The sequence below is a fragment of the Leptodactylus fuscus genome, unplaced genomic scaffold (assembly GCF_031893055.1).
Source record: "Leptodactylus fuscus isolate aLepFus1 unplaced genomic scaffold, aLepFus1.hap2 HAP2_SCAFFOLD_298, whole genome shotgun sequence".
Lineage (NCBI taxonomy): Eukaryota > Metazoa > Chordata > Amphibia > Anura > Leptodactylidae > Leptodactylus > Leptodactylus fuscus.
In genome coordinates, this window is record NW_027440321.1 from 93,079 (window position 1) to 110,969 (window position 17,891).

General features: G+C 46.9%; 1 protein-coding gene across 1 annotated transcript in view; it reads left to right on the forward strand.

Moving 5' to 3' along the window:
* The first annotated feature begins 6,344 nt into the window (after window positions 1–6,344).
* Window positions 6,345–17,891, forward strand: part of CCDC93 (CCC complex scaffolding subunit CCDC93) — a 31,356-nt gene continuing 19,809 nt past the window's right edge. The window contains exons 1-2 of the mRNA XM_075261704.1: window positions 6,345–6,430; window positions 6,526–6,639. Coding sequence (XP_075117805.1) covers window positions 6,398–6,430; window positions 6,526–6,639 — 147 coding nt within the window. The 5' untranslated portion in view covers window positions 6,345–6,397. The remainder of the gene's footprint in view (window positions 6,431–6,525; window positions 6,640–17,891) is intronic.

Sequence of the window (17,891 nt, forward strand, 5' to 3'; positions counted from 1 at the left end):
GAGCCCTGAGGAACCCCAACGGCAAGGGAAAGAGGGGAAGAAACAGAGCCCGCAAATGATACACTGAAGGTGCGATCTGAGAGATAAGAGGAGAACCAGGAGAGCGCAGTGTCATTGAGGCCAACTGAGCGGAGAATAGTGAGGAGAAGTTGATGGTCAACAGTGTCAAAAGCTGCAGAGAGGTCCAGAAGAATAAGAAGAGAGAAGTCACCATTGGATTTAGCCTTTAGTAGATCATTAGAGACTTTTGTGAGAGCCGTTTCAGTAGAGTGCAGAGCGCGGAAACCAGATTGTAAGGGGTCAAGCAGAGAGTTAGCAGAGAGATAACGGATTAACCGAGAATAGACCAGGCGTTCCAAAAGTTTAGAGATGAAGGGGAGGTTAGAGACGGGTCGATAGTTAGCAGCACAGGATGGGTCCAGGGAGGGTTTTTTCAGTAGCGGGATTATAACAGCATGCTTGAAGGAGGATGGGAAGATTCCAGAAGAGAGAGAGAGGTTAAATATTTTAGTAAGGTAAGTAGTGACAGCAGGGGACAGAGATTGGAGAAGGTGTGAGGGGAAGGGGTCACTACTGCAGGTTGTGGGGCGAGATGAAGAAAGTAGCTGGGAAACTTCCTCTTCTGTGGCAGGTTCAAAAGATGAGAATGGACAGTCTAAAGTGCGGCTGGTGAGGGGATCAGTACTATCGTAGGTGTGGGAATCAATGCCACCTGGGGCTTGGGCAGTAATTTCCTGACGGATCTTATCAATTTTATCATGGAAATACATGGCCAGGTCATCAGCACTAAGGTCTGTGAATGGCGTCTGCACCTTGGGTGTGAGTAAGGAGTGAAAGGTTTCAAAAAGCCTTTTAGGGTTGCTGGAGAGAGAAGAGATGAGGGCGGTGAAATAGTCTTGCTTGGCGAGGTAAAGGGCAGAACTATGTGTTTTAAGCATAAACTTGAAGTGGAGGAAGTCTGCAGGTGAGCGTGATTTTCTCCAGAGACGTTCGGCACACCTAGAGCAGCGCTGAAGAAATCGTGTCTGTGGCGTGTGCCAGGGCTGCTGCCTCCTATGTGGGGCTTTACGAGTGGAGGGGGGAGCAGCCTCATCCAATGCATTATTAAGGGTTTCATTATAGTGACTGGTGGCCAGATTGGGACAGGAGATTGAGGAGATGGGGGACAGAGAGGACTGTAGAGTATCTGAGAGGTGCTGGGTGTCGATAGTATGTAAGTTCCTATATGTGTGATGGGTAGGGGCGTCTTGTGAAGGGGAGAGGGCACTGATGGTGAGAGATAGAAGGTTATGGTCAGAGAGCGGCAGAGAAGAGTTAGAAAATTTAGAGACTGTGAGGAGTCGATGGAAGACTAGATCAATCGTGTTACCGTCTATATGTGTGGCGGAAGAAGAACATTGTGAGAGACCAAGAGAAGTGGTTAATGAGAGAAACTGTGAGGCAGCCGGGGAGTGAGGGGGGGCAATAGGGATGTTAAAGTCACCCATGATGAGGGTAGGAATAGACCAGGATAGTAAGTGGGGAAGCCAAGAAGCAAAGTGGTCCAAAAATTGGTAGGGTGAGCCAGGTGGACGGTAGATCACAGCTACACGTAAGGAGAGTGGCTGGAAAAGTCTGATAGCATGGACTGCAAATGAGGAGAATGTGAGTGAGGGGACCGGGGGAATGGCCTGAAAAATGCACTGCGGTGACAGAAGTAAGCCTACCCCACCACCCTGCCTATTATCAGGCCTAGAGGTGTGTGCGAATTGTAGGCCACCATGAGACAGAGCAGCAGGGGAGGCCGTATCTGCCTGCTGGATCCAAGTTTCAGTAAAGGCGAGCAGGCCGAGGGATTTACTAAGGAATAAGTCATTAATATATTCTAGTTTGTTACACACTGAGCGGGCGTTCCAGAGAGAGCAGGTAAGAGACGGGGGAGAGATGAGGGGAATGAACGCGGTGAATATTGATGAGGTTTGTAGGCCTTCTATGTGTGCAGGGAGAAGAGTTAGTGAAGGAAGGAGGGCCGGGATTAGGAGAGATGTCCCCAGCAGCGAGGAGGAGTAACATGGACAGAGAGAGAAGGGGGTTCAGGGATTTATGGGGGCGCTTCTGTTTAGTGTCACTGCTAAAAGAAATAAAGGGGCGATTACAGAGTGTGAAAAGTGTGTGAGAGCTGTACATGGGAGAAGGAAGAAAAGAGGGACTGATATGTATAGTGTATACTGGTGGTAGAGATGGAGGAGAGGTCTGATATGTATAGTGTACTGGTGGTAGAGATGGAGGAGAGGACTGATATGTATAGTGTATACTGGTGGTAGAGATGGAGGAGAGGACTGATATGTATAGTGTACTGGTGGTAGAGATGGAGGAGAGGACTGATATGTATAGTGTATACTGGTGGTAGAGATGGAGGAGAGGTCTGATATGTATAGTGTATACTGGTGGTAGAGATGGAGGAGAGGTCTGATATGTATAGTGTATACTGGTGGTAGAGATGGAGGAGAGGTCTGATATGTATAGTGTATACTGGTGGTAGAGATGGAGGAGAGGTCTGATATGTATAGTGTATACTGGTGGTAGAGATGGAGGAGAGGTCTGATATGTATAGTGTATACTGGTGGTAGAGATGGAGGAGAGGTCTGATATGTATAGTGTACTGGTGGTAGAGATGGAGGAGAGGACTGATATGTATAGTGTATACTGGTGGTAGAGATGGAGGAGAGGACTGATATGTATAGTGTATACTGGTGGTAGAGATGGAGGAGAGGTCTGATATGTATAGTGTATACTGGTGGTAGAGATGGAGGAGAGGTCTGATATGTATAGTGTATACTGGTGGTAGAGATGGAGGAGAGGTCTGATATGTATAGTGTATACTGGTGGTAGAGATGGAGGAGAGGTCTGATATGTATAGTGTATACTGGTGGTAGAGATGGAGGAGAGGTCTGATATGTATAGTGTATACTGGTGGTAGAGATGGAGGAGAGGACTGATATGTATAGTGTATACTGGTGGTAGAGATGGAGGAGAGGACTGATATGTATAGTGTATACTGGTGGTAGAGATGGAGGAGAGGTCTGATATGTATAGTGTATACTGGTGGTAGAGATGGAGGAGAGGACTGATATGTATAGTGTACTGGTGGTAGAGATGGAGGAGAGGACTGATATGTATAGTGTATACTGGTGGTAGAGATGGAGGAGAGGACTGATATGTATAGTGTATACTGGTGGTAGAGATGGAGGAGAGGTCTGATATGTATAGTGTACTGGTGGTAGAGATGGAGGAGAGGTCTGATATGTATAGTGTATACTGGTGGTAGAGATGGAGGAGAGGTCTGATATGTATAGTGTATACTGGTGGTAGAGATGGAGGAGAGGTCTGATATGTATAGTGTATACTGGTGGTAGAGATGGAGGAGAGGTCTGATATGTATAGTGTATACTGGTGGTAGAGATGGAGGAGAGGACTGATATGTATAGTGTATACTGGTGGTAGAGATGGAGGAGAGGTCTGATATGTATAGTGTATACTGGTGGTAGAGATGGAGGAGAGGTCTGATATGTATAGTGTACTGGTGGTAGAGATGGAGGAGAGGTCTGATATGTATAGTGTATACTGGTGGTAGAGATGGAGGAGAGGACTGATATGTATAGTGTATACTGGTGGTAGAGATGGAGGAGAGGTCTGATATGTATAGTGTATACTGGTGGTAGAGATGGAGGAGAGGTCTGATATGTATAGTGTATACTGGTGGTAGAGATGGAGGAGAGGACTGATATGTATAGTGTATACTGGTGGTAGAGATGGAGGAGAGGACTGATATGTATAGTGTATACTGGTGGTAGAGATGGAGGAGAGGACTGATATGTATAGTGTATACTGGTGGTAGAGATGGAGGAGAGGACTGATATGTATAGTGTATACTGGTGGTAGAGATGGAGGAGAGGTCTGATATGTATAGTGTACTGGTGGTAGAGATGGAGGAGAGGACTGATATGTATAGTGTATACTGGTGGTAGAGATGGAGGAGAGGACTGATATGTATAGTGTATACTGGTGGTAGAGATGGAGGAGAGGACTGATATGTATAGTGTATACTGGTGGTAGAGATGGAGGAGAGGACTGATATGTATAGTGTATACTGGTGGTAGAGATGGAGGAGAGGACTGATATGTATAGTGTATACTGGTGGTAGAGATGGAGGAGAGGTCTGATATGTATAGTGTACTGGTGGTAGAGATGGAGGAGAGGACTGATATGTATAGTGTATACTGGTGGTAGAGATGGAGGAGAGGACTGATATGTATAGTGTATACTGGTGGTAGAGATGGAGGAGAGGACTGATATGTATAGTGTATACTGGTGGTAGAGGTGGAGGAGAGGTCTGCAGTGAGACAATGGCTAAGATAGTAAGAGACAGTGCAGCTACAAGATACCATGAGGTAAAACTTGTTGTTTTAGGTTGAAATTTACCTGGTGTTCTGCCATGGTTAGCCTGTTTCGTGCCCTGTTTAAGTGCCATGTATAAGTACACTTTGGTTAATCTGCACTTCGGTTAAGATGCAATTTGGTTAAGATGCATGCTGCAGATGAGATGCCCCCGCATAATCTCCTGTCCTCTCCATGCATGACCTAATCTCCTGTCCTCTTCATACATGTCCTAATCTCCTGTCCTCTCCATACATGTCCTAATCTCCTGTCCTCTCCATACATGACCTAATCTCCTGTCCTCTCCATACATGTCCTAATCTCCTGTCCTCTCCATACATGTCCTAATCTCCTGTCCTCTCCATACATGTCCTAATCTCCTGTCCTCTCCATACATGTCCTAATCTCCTGTCCTTTCCATACATGACCTAATCTCCTGTCCTCTACATACATGACCTAATCTCCTGTCCTCTCCATACATGTCCTAATCTCCTGTCCTCTCCATACATGACCTAATCCCCTGTCCTCTCCATACATGTCCTAATCTCCTGTCCTCTCCATACATGACCTAATCCCCTGTCCTCTCCATACATGTCCTAATCTCCTGTCCTCTCCATACATGACCTAATCTCCTGTCCTCTCCATACATGTCCTAATCTCCTGTCCTCTCCATACATGTCCTAATCTCCTGTCCTCTCCATACATGACCTAATCTCCTGTCCTCTCCATACATGTCCTAATCTCCTGTCCTCTCCATACATGACCTATTCTCCTGTCCTCTCCATACATGACCTAATCTCCTGTCCTCTCCATACATGTCCTAATCTCCTGTCCTCTCCATACATGACCTAATCTCCTGTCCTCTCCATACATGACCTAATCTCCTGTCCTCTCCATACATGTCCTAATCTCCTGTCCTCTCCATACATGTCCTAATCTCCTGTCCTCTCCATACATGTAATCTCCTGTCCTCTCCATACATGACCTAATCTCCTGTCCTCTCCATACATGTAATCTCCTGTCCTCTCCATACATGTAATCTCCTGTCCTCTCCATACATGTCCTAATCTCCTCTCCATACATGTCCTAATCTCCTCTCCTCTCCATACATGTAATCTCCTCTCCATACATGTAATCTCCTCTCCATACATGTAATCTCTCCATACATGTAATCTCCTCTCCTCTCCATACATGTAATCTCCTCTCCTCTCCATACATGTAATCTCCTCTCCATACATGTAATCTCCTCTCCTCTCCATACATGTAATCTCCTCTCCATACATGTAATCTCCTCTCCATACATGTAATCTCCTCCTCTCTCCATACATGTAATCCCCTCTCCTCTCCATACATGTAATCCCCTCTCCTCTCCATACATGTAATCTCCTCTCCTCTCCATACATGTAATCTCCTCTCCTCTCCATACATGTAATCTCCTCTCCATACATGTAATCTCCTCTCCTCTCCATACATGTAATCTCCTCTCCATACATGTAATCTCCTCTCCTCTCCATACATGTAATCTCCTCTCCATACATGTAATCTCCTCTCCATACATGTAATCTCCTCTCCATACATGTAATCTCCTCTCCTCTCCATACATGTAATCCCCTCTCCTCTCCATACATGTAATCTCCTCTCCATACATGTAATCTCCTCTCCTCTCCATACATGTAATCTCCTCTCCATACATGTAATCTCCTCTCCATACATGTAATCTCCTCTCCATACATGTAATCTCCTCTCCTCTCCATACATGTAATCTCCTCTCCATACATGTAATCTCCTCTCCTCTCCATACATGTTATTAGAGGTTACACTTGGCTCCCCCTGGTGGCCGTTGCGCTCTCCGGCTTGAATTGATTACGTCACACAGACTCGCCCTATCACTTCCGGTACATCTCACGTGACTTCGCCCTTCAGTGATCATGTGACCGGTCACGTGTGCTGTCAGTCCGCGGCGCTGCCGGTTGTGGGAAAGATGATCGGAAACCGGGGAGAGCGAGAGCCCGAGGTAACGGAGCGGTACCGCCATGTGTATCTGTGTGCATAGAGCCCCCAGTGCAGGCTATAGGAGGCGCTCTAGGGTCTGACTGTTCTGTCCATCAGGTGGAGACCCGGGAGGACGAGGAGCAGCAGGTGAAGCTTCTGGAGATCCTGGAGCTGCTGGTGGCCGCCGGATACTTCAGAGCCAGGATCAAGGGCCTCTCTCCGTTTGATAAGGTGACGTGTCCTGTAGGAGTTATGATGTCATCCTGTCATGTGACCTGTCCTGTGCTGTAGGAGTTATGATGTCATCCAGTCATGTGACCTGTCCTGCAGGAGTTATGATGTCATCCTGTCATGTGACCTGTCCTGTGCTGTAGGAGTTATGATGTCATCCTGTCATGTGACCTGTCTTGTGCTGTAGGAGTTATGTCATCCTGTCATGTGACCTGTCCTGTAGGAGTTATGATGTCATCCAGTCATGTGACCTGTCCTGTAGGAGTTATGATGTCATCCTGTCATGTGACCTGTCCTGTAGGAGTTATGATGTCATCCTGTCATGTGACCTGTCTTGTGCTGTAGGAGTTATGATGTCATCCTGTCATGTGACCTGTCCTGTAGGAGTTATGATGTCATCCAGTCATGTGACCTGTCCTGTAGGAGTTATGATGTCATCCTGTCATGTGACCTGTCCTGTAGGAGTTATGATGTCATCCTGTCATGTGACCTGTCCTGTGCTGTAGGAGTTATGATGTCATCCAGTCATGTGACCTGTCCTGTAGGAGTTATGATGTCATCCTGTCATGTGACCTGTCCTGTGCTGTAGGAGTTATGATGTCATCCAGTCATGTGACCTGTCCTGTGCTGTAGGAGTTATGATGTCATCCTGTCATGTGTCCTGTCCTGTAGGAGTTATGATGTCATCCTGTCATGTGACCTGTCCTGTGCTGTAGGAGTTATGATGTCATCCTGTCATGTGACCTGTGCTGTGCTGTAGGAGTTATGATGTCATCCTGTCATGTGACCTGTGCTGTCCTGTAGGAGTTATGATGTCATCCTGTCATGTGACCTGTCCTGTGCTGTAGGAGTTATGATGTCATCCTGTCATGTGACCTGTCCTGTGCTGTAGGAGTTATGATGTCATCCTGTCATGTGACCTGTCCTGTAGGAGTTATGATGTCATCCAGTCATGTGACCTGTCCTGTAGGAGTTATGATGTCATCCTGTCATGTGACCTGTCCTGTCCTGTAGGAGTTATGATGTCATCCTGTCATGTGACCTGTCCTGTCCTGTAGGAGTTATGATGTCATCCTGTCATGTGACCTGTCCTGTGCTGTAGGAGTTATGTCATCCTGTCATGTGACCTGTCCTGTGCTGTAGGAGTTATGATGTCATCCTGTCATGTGACCTGTCCTGTGCTGTAGGAGTTATGATGTCATCCTGTCATGTGACCTGTCCTGTGCTGTAGGAGTTATGATGTCATCCAGTCATGTGACCTGTCCTGTGCTGTAGGAGTTATGTCATCCAGTCATGTGACCTGTCCTGTAGGAGTTATGATGTCATCCAGTCATGTGACCTGTGCTGTGCTGTAGGAGTTATGATGTCATGCTATCATGTGACCTGTCCTGTAGGAGTTATGATGTCATGCTGTCATGTGACCTGTCCTGTAGGAGTTATGATGTCATCCTGTCATGTGACCTGTCCTGTGCTGTAGGAGTTATGATGTCATGCTATCATGTGACCTGTCCTGTAGGAGTTATGATGTCATCCTGTCATGTGACCTGTCCTGTAGGAGTTATGATGTCATCCTGTCATGTGACCTGTCCTGTAGGAGTTATGATGTCATCCTGTCATGTGACCTGTCCTGTGCTGTAGGAGTTATGATGTCATCCAGTCATGTGACCTGTCCTGTGCTGTAGGAGTTATGATGTCATCCAGTCATGTGACCTGTCCTGTGCTGTAGGAGTTATGATGTCATCCAGTCATGTGACCTGTCCTGTGCTGTAGGAGTTATGATGTCATCCTGTCATGTGACCTGTCCTGTGCTGTAGGAGTTATGATGTCATCCTGTCATGTGACCTGTCCTGTAGGAGTTATGATGTCATCCAGTCATGTGACCTGTCCTGTGCTGTAGGAGTTATGATGTCATCCAGTCATGTGACCTGTCCTGTGCTGTAGGAGTTATGATGTCATCCTGTCATGTGACCTGTCCTGTCCTGTAGGAGTTATGATGTCATCCTGTCATGTGACCTGTCCTGTAGGAGTTATGTCATCCAGTCATGTGACCTGTCCTGTGCTGTAGGAGTTATGATGTCATCCAGTCATGTGACCTGTCCTGTGCTGTAGGAGTTATGATGTCATCCAGTCATGTGACCTGTCCTGTGCTGTAGGAGTTATGATGTCATCCAGTCATGTGACCTGTCCTGTAGGAGTTATGATGTCATCCTGTCATGTGACCTGTCCTGTAGGAGTTATGATGTCATCCTGTCATGTGACCTGTCCTGTGCTGTAGGAGTTATGATGTCATGCTATCATGTGACCTGTCCTGTAGGAGTTATGATGTCATCCTGTCATGTGACCTGTCCTGTAGGAGTTATGATGTCATGCTATCATGTGACCTGTCCTGTAGGAGTTATGATGTCATCCAGTCATGTGACCTGTCCTGTCCTGTAGGAGTTATGATGTCATCCTGTCATGTGACCTGTCCTGTGCTGTAGGAGTTATGATGTCATCCTGTCATGTGACCTGTCCTGTGCTGTAGGAGTTATGATGTCATCCTGTCATGTGACCTGTCCTGTAGGAGTTATGATGTCATCCTGTCATGTGACCTGTCCTGTAGGAGTTATGATGTCATCCTGTCATGTGACCTGTCCTGTAGGAGTTATGATGTCATCCAGTCATGTGACCTGTCCTGTAGGAGTTATGATGTCATCCTGTCATGTGACCTGTCCTGTAGGAGTTATGATGTCATCCTGTCATGTGACCTGTCCTTTGCTGCAGGAGTTATGATGTCATCCTGTCATGTGACCTGTCCTGTAGGAGTTATGATGTCATCCTGTCATGTGACCTGTCCTGTAGGAGTTATGATGTCATCCTGTCATGTGACCTGTCCTTTGCTGCAGGAGTTATGTCATCCTGTCATGTGACCTGTCCTGTGCTGTAGGAGTTATGTCATCCTGTCATGTGACCTGTCCTGTAGGAGTTATGATGTCATCCTGTCATGTGACCTGTCCTGTAGGAGTTATGATGTCATCCTGTCATGTGACCTGTCCTGTAGGAGTTATGATGTCATCCTGTCATGTGACCTGTGCTGCAGGAGTTATGATGTCATCCTGTCATGTGACCTGTCCTGTGCTGTAGGAGTTATGATGTCATCCTGTCATGTGACCTGTCCTGTGCTGTAGGAGTTATGATGTCATCCTGTCATGTGACCTGTCCTGTGCTGTAGGAGTTATGATGTCATCCTGTCATGTGACCTGTCCTGTGCTGTAGGAGTTATGATGTCATCCTGTCATGTGACCTGTCCTGTGCTGTAGGAGTTATGATGTCATCCTGTCATGTGACCTGTCCTGTAGGAGTTATGATGTCATCCTGTCATGTGACCTGTCCTGTAGGAGTTATGATGTCATCCTGTCATGTGACCTGTCCTGTAGGAGTTATGATGTCATCCAGTCATGTGACCTGTCCTGTCCTGTAGGAGTTATGATGTCATCCAGTCATGTGACCTGTCCTGTAGGAGTTATGATGTCATCCTGTCATGTGACCTGTGCTGTGCTGTAGGAGTTATGATGTCATCCTGTCATGTGACCTGTCCTGTGCTGTAGGAGTTATGATGTCATCCAGTCATGTGACCTGTCCTGTAGGAGTTATGATGTCATCCTGTCATGTGACCTGTGCTGTAGGAGTTATGATGTCATCCTGTCATGTGACCTGTCCTGTAGGAGTTATGATGTCATCCTGTCATGTGACCTGTCCTGTGCTGCAGGAGTTATGATGTCATCCTGTCATGTGACCTGTCCTGTGCTGCAGGAGTTATGATGTCATGCTGTCATGTGACCTGTCTTGTAGGAGTTATGATGTCATCCTGTCATGTGACCTGTCCTGTGCTGTAGGAGTTATGATGTCATCCTGTCATGTGACCTGTCCTGTGCTGTAGGAGTTATGATGTCATCCTGTCATGTGACCTGTCCTGTAGGAGTTATGATGTCATCCTGTCATGTGACCTGTGCTGTAGGAGTTATGATGTCATCCAGTCATGTGACCTGTCCTGTCCTGTAGGAGTTATGATGTCATCCTGTCATGTGACCTGTCCTGTGCTGTAGGAGTTATGATGTCATCCTGTCATGTGACCTGTCCTGTGCTGCAGGAGTTATGATGTCATCCTGTCATGTGACCTGTCCTGTGCTGCAGGAGTTATGATGTCATGCTGTCATGTGACCTGTCTTGTAGGAGTTATGATGTCATCCTGTCATGTGACCTGTCCTGTGCTGTAGGAGTTATGATGTCATCCTGTCATGTGACCTGTCCTGTGCTGTAGGAGTTATGATGTCATCCTGTCATGTGACCTGTCCTGTAGGAGTTATGATGTCATCCTGTCATGTGACCTGTGCTGTAGGAGTTATGATGTCATCCAGTCATGTGACCTGTCCTGTCCTGTAGGAGTTATGATGTCATCCTGTCATGTGACCTGTCCTGTGCTGTAGGAGTTATGATGTCATCCTGTCATGTGACCTGTCCTGTAGGAGTTATGATGTCATCCTGTCATGTGACCTGTCCTGCAGGAGTTATGATGTCATCCTGTCATGTGACCTGTCCTGTAGGAGTTATGATGTCATCCTGTCATGTGACCTGTCCTGTCCTGTAGGAGTTATGATGTCATCCTGTCATGTGACCTGTCCTGTAGGAGTTATGATGTCATCCTGTCATGTGACCTGTCCTTTGCTGTAGGAGTTATGATGTCATCCTGTCATGTGACCTGTCCTTTGCTGTAGGAGTTATGATGTCATCCTGTCATGTGTCCTTTGCTGCAGGAGTTATGATGTCATCCAGTCATGTGACCTGTCCTGTCCTGTAGGAGTTATGATGTCATCCTGTCATGTGTCCTGTCCTGTAGGAGTTATGATGTCATCCTGTCATGTGACCTGTCCTGTAGGAGTTATGATGTCATCCTGTCATGTGACCTGTCCTGTAGGAGTTATGATGTCATCCAGTCATGTGACCTGTCCTTTGCTGCAGGAGTTATGATGTCATCCTATCATGTGACCTGTCCTGTGCTGCAGGAGTTATGATGTCATCCTGTCATGTGACCTGTCCTGTGCTGCAGGAGTTATGATGTCATCCTGTCATGTGACCTGTCCTGTAGGAGTTATGATGTCATCCTGTCATGTGACCTGTCCTGTAGGAGTTATGATGTTATCCTGTCATGTGACCTGTCCTGTAGGAGTTATGATGTCATCCTGTCATGTGACCTGTCCTTTGCTGCAGGAGTTATGATGTCATCCTGTCATGTGACCTGTCCTTTGCTGCAGGAGTTATGATGTCATCCTGTCATGTGACCTGTGCTGTAGGAGTTATGATGTCATTCTGTCATGTGACCTGTCCTGTAGGAGTTATGATGTCATCCTGTCATGTGACCTGTCCTGTAGGAGTTATGATGTCATTCTGTCATGTGACCTGTCCTGTAGGAGTTATGATGTCATCCTGTCATGTGACGTGTCCTGCAGGAGTTATGATGTCATCCTGTCATGTGACCTGTCCTGTCCTGTAGGAGTTATGATGTCATCCTGTCATGTGACCTGTCCTGTAGGAGTTATGATGTCATCCTGTCATGTGACCTGTGCTGTAGGAGTTATGATGTCATCCTGTCATGTGACCTGTCCTGTAGGAGTTATGATGTCATCCTGTCATGTGACCTGTGCTGTAGGAGTTATGATGTCATCCTGTCATGTGACCTGTGCTGTAGGAGTTATGATGTCATCCTGTCATGTGACCTGTCCTGCAGGAGTTATGATGTCATCCTGTCATGTGACCTGTGCTGTAGGAGTTATGATGTCATCCTGTCATGTGACCTGTCCTGTAGGAGTTATGATCTCATCCTGTCATGTGACCTGTCCTGTAGGAGTTATGATGTCATCCTGTCATGTGACCTGTCCTGTAGGAGTTATGATGTCATCCTGTCATGTGACCTGTCCTGTGCTGTAGGAGTTATGATGTCATGCTATCATGTGACCTGTCCTGTAGGAGTTATGATGTCATCCTGTCATGTGACCTGTCCTGTAGGAGTTATGATGTCATCCTGTCATGTGACCTGTCCTGTGCTGCAGGAGTTATGATGTCATCCTGTCATGTGACCTGTCCTGTAGGAGTTATGATGTCATCCTGTCATGTGACCTGTCCTGTGCTGTAGGAGTTATGATGTCATCCAGTCATGTGACCTGTCCTGTAGGAGTTATGTCATCCAGTCATGTGACCTGTCCTGTAGGAGTTATGATGTCATCCAGTCATGTGACCTGTCCTGTGCTGTAGGAGTTATGATGTCATCCTGTCATGTGACCTGTCCTGTGCTGTAGGAGTTATGATGTCATCCTGTCATGTGACCTGTCCTGTGCTGTAGGAATTATGATGTCATCCAGTCATGTGACCTGTCCTGTAGGAGTTATGATGTCATCCAGTCATGTGACCTGTGCTGTGCTGTAGGAGTTATGATGTCATGCTATCATGTGACCTGTCCTGTAGGAGTTATGATGTCATCCTGTCATGTGACCTGTCCTGTGCTGTAGGAGTTATGATGTCATCCTGTCATGTGACCTGTCCTGTAGGAGTTATGATGTCATCCTGTCATGTGACCTGTCCTGTGCTGTAGGAGTTATGATGTCATCCAGTCATGTGACCTGTCCTGTGCTTTAGGAGTTATGATGTCATCCTGTCATGTGACCTGTCCTGTAGGAGTTATGATGTCATGCTATCATGTGACCTGTCCTGTAGGAGTTATGATGTCATCCTGTCATGTGACCTGTCCTGTGCTGTAGGAGTTATGATGTCATCCTGTCATGTGACCTGTCCTGTAGGAGTTATGATGTCATCCTGTCATGTGACCTGTCCTGTGCTGTAGGAGTTATGATGTCATCCAGTCATGTGACCTGTCCTGTGCTGTAGGAGTTATGATGTCATCCTGTCATGTGACCTGTCCTGTGCTGCAGGAGTTATGATGTCATCCAGTCATGTGACCTGTGCTGTGCTGTAGGAGTTATGATGTCATCCTGTCATGTGACCTGTCCTGTGCTGTAGGAGTTATGATGTCATCCAGTCATGTGACCTGTCCTGTCCTGTAGGAGTTATGATGTCATCCTGTCATGTGACCTGTCCTGTGCTGTAGGAGTTATGATGTCATCCTGTCATGTGACCTGTCCTGTGCTGTAGGAGTTATGATGTCATCCTGTCATGTGACCTGTCCTGTAGGAGTTATGATGTCATCCAGTCATGTGACCTGTCCTGTAGGAGTTATGATGTCATCCTGTCATGTGTCCTGTCCTGTGCTGCAGGAGTTATGATGTCATCCAGTCATGTGACCTGTCCTGTGCTGTAGGAGTTATGATGTCATCCAGTCATGTGACGTGTCCTGCAGGAGTTATGATGTCATCCTGTCATGTGACCTGTCCTTTGCTGTAGGAGTTATGATGTCATCCTGTCATGTGACCTGTCCTGTCCTGTAGGAGTTATGATGTCATCCTGTCATGTGACCTGTCCTGTCCTGTAGGAGTTATGATGTCATCCTGTCATGTGACCTGTCCTGTAGGAGTTATGATGTCATCCTGTCATGTGACCTGTCCTGTGCTGTAGGAGTTATGATGTCATCCTGTCATGTGACCTGTCCTGTGCTGCAGGAGTTATGATGTCATCCTGTCATGTGACCTGTCCTGTGCTGTAGGAGTTATGATGTCATCCTGTCATGTGACCTGTCCTGTGCTGTAGGAGTTATGATGTCATCCAGTCATGTGACCTGTCCTGTAGGAGTTATGATGTCATCCTGTCATGTGTCCTGTGCTGCAGGAGTTATGATGTCATCCTGTCATGTGACCTGTCCTGTAGGAGTTATGATGTCATCCTGTCATGTGACCTGTCCTGTAGGAGTTATGATGTCATCCTGTCATGTGACCTGTCCTGTGCTGCAGGAGTTATGATGTCATCCTGTCATGTGACCTGTCCTGTAGGAGTTATGATGTCATCCTGTCATGTGACCTGTGCTGTAGGAGTTATGATGTCATCCTGTCATGTGACCTGTCCTGTAGGAGTTATGATGTCATCCTGTCATGTGACCTATCCTTTGCTGCAGGAGTTATGATGTCATCCTGTCATGTGACCTGTGCTGTCCTGTAGGAGTTATGATGTCATCCAGTCATGTGACCTGTCCTTTGCTGCAGGAGTTATGATGTCATCCAGTCATGTGACCTGTCCTTTGCTGTAGGAGTTATGATGTCATCCTGTCATGTGACCTGTCCTGTAGGAGTTATGATGTCATCCAGTCATGTGACCTGTCCTGTAGGAGTTATGATGTCATCCAGTCATGTGACCTGTCCTGTAGGAGTTATGATGTCATCCTGTCATGTGACCTGTCCTGTGCTGCAGGAGTTATGATGTCATCCTGTCATGTGACCTGTCCTTTGCTGCAGGAGTTATGATGTCATCCTGTCATGTGACCTGTCCTGTAGGAGTTATGATGTCATCCTGTCATGTGACCTGTCCTGTAGGAGTTATGATGTCATCCTGTCATGTGACCTGTCCTGTAGGAGTTATGATGTCATCCTGTCATGTGACCTGTCCTGTGCTGTAGGAGTTATGATGTCATCCTGTCATGTGACCTGTCCTGTAGGAGTTATGATGTCATCCTGTCATGTGACCTGTCCTGTAGGAGTTATGATGTCATCCTGTCATGTGACCTGTCCTGTAGGAGTTATGATGTCATCCTGTCATGTGACCTGTCCTGTAGGAGTTATGATGTCATCCAGTCATGTGACCTGTCCTGTGCTGTAGGAGTTATGATGTCATCCTGTCATGTGACCTGTCCTGTCCTGTAGGAGTTATGATGTCATCCAGTCATGTGACCTGTCCTGTAGGAGTTATGATGTCATCCTGTCATGTGACCTGTGCTGTGCTGTAGGAGTTATGATGTCATCCTGTCATGTGACCTGTCCTGTGCTGTAGGAGTTATGATGTCATCCTGTCATGTGACCTGTCCTGTAGGAGTTATGATGTCATCCTGTCATGTGACCTGTGCTGTAGGAGTTATGATGTCATCCTGTCATGTGACCTGTCCTGTAGGAGTTATGATGTCATCCTGTCATGTGACCTGTCCTGTAGGAGTTATGATGTCATCCTGTCATGTGACCTGTCCTGTGCTGCAGGAGTTATGATGTCATCCTGTCATGTGACCTGTCCTGTGCTGCAGGAGTTATGATGTCATGCTGTCATGTGACCTGTCCTGTAGGAGTTATGATGTCATCCTGTCATGTGACCTGTGCTGTCCTGTAGGAGTTATGATGTCATCCTGTCATGTGACCTGTCCTGTGCTGTAGGAGTTATGATGTCATCCTGTCATGTGACCTGTCCTGTAGGAGTTATGATGTCATCCTGTCATGTGACCTGTGCTGTAGGAGTTATGATGTCATCCAGTCATGTGACCTGTCCTGTCCTGTAGGAGTTATGATGTCATCCTGTCATGTGACCTGTCCTGTGCTGTAGGAGTTATGATGTCATCCTGTCATGTGACCTGTCCTGTAGGAGTTATGATGTCATCCTGTCATGTGACCTGTCCTGTGCTGTAGGAGTTATGATGTCATCCTGTCATGTGACCTGTCCTGTAGGAGTTATGATGTCATCCTGTCATGTGACCTGTCCTGCAGGAGTTATGATGTCATCCTGTCATGTGACCTGTCCTGTAGGAGTTATGATGTCATCCTGTCATGTGACCTGTCCTGTGCTGTAGGAGTTATGATGTCATCCTGTCATGTGACCTGTCCTGTAGGAGTTATGATGTCATCCTGTCATGTGACCTGTCCTGCAGGAGTTATGATGTCATCCTGTCATGTGACCTGTCCTGTAGGAGTTATGATGTCATCCTGTCATGTGACCTGTCCTGTCCTGTAGGAGTTATGATGTCATCCTGTCATGTGACCTGTCCTGTGCTGTAGGAGTTATGATGTCATCCTGTCATGTGACCTGTCCTGTAGGAGTTATGATGTCATCCTGTCATGTGACCTGTCCTTTGCTGCAGGAGTTATGATGTCATCCTGTCATGTGACCTGTCCTGCAGGAGTTATGATATCATCCTGTCATGTGACCTGTCCTGTAGGAGTTATGATGTCATCCTGTCATGTGTCCTGTCCTGTAGGAGTTATGATGTCATCCTGTCATGTGACCTGTCCTGTAGGAGTTATGATGTCATCCTGTCATGTGACCTGTCCTTTGCTGTAGGAGTTATGATGTCATCCTGTCATGTGACCTGTCCTGTAGGAGTTATGATGTCATCCTGTCATGTGACCTGTCCTGTGCTGTAGGAGTTATGATGTCATCCTGTCATGTGACCTGTCCTGTAGGAGTTATGATGTCATCCTGTCATGTGTCCTGTCCTGTGCTGCAGGAGTTATGATGTCATCCTGTCATGTGTCCTTTGCTGTAGGAGTTATGATGTCATCCTGTCATGTGACCTGTCCTTTGCTGTAGGAGTTATGATGTCATCCTGTCATGTGTCCTTTGCTGCAGGAGTTATGATGTCATCCAGTCATGTGACCTGTCCTGTCCTGTAGGAGTTATGATGTCATCCTGTCATGTGACCTGTCCTGTAGGAGTTATGATGTCATCCTGTCATGTGTCCTGTCCTGTAGGAGTTATGATGTCATCCTGTCATGTGACCTGTCCTGTAGGAGTTATGATGTCATCCTGTCATGTGACCTGTCCTGTAGGAGTTATGATGTCATCCAGTCATGTGACCTGTCCTGTGCTGCAGGAGTTATGATGTCATCCTGTCATGTGACCTGTCCTGTGCTGCAGGAGTTATGATGTCATCCTGTCATGTGACCTGTCCTGTAGGAGTTATGATGTCATCCTGTCATGTGACCTGTCCTGTAGGAGTTATGATGTCATCCTGTCATGTGACGTGTCCTGTAGGAGTTATGATGTCATCCTGTCATGTGTCCTGTCCTGTAGGAGTTATGATGTCATCCTGTCATGTGACCTGTCCTGTAGGAGTTATGATGTCATCCTGTCATGTGACCTGTCCTTTGCTGCAGGAGTTATGATGTCATCCTGTCATGTGACCTGTCCTTTGCTGCAGGAGTTATGATGTCATCCTGTCATGTGACCTGTCCTTTGCTGCAGGAGTTATGATGTCATCCTGTCATGTGACCTGTGCTGTAGGAGTTATGATGTCATCCTGTCATGTGACCTGTCCTGTAGGAGTTATGATGTCATCCAGTCATGTGACCTGTCCTGTA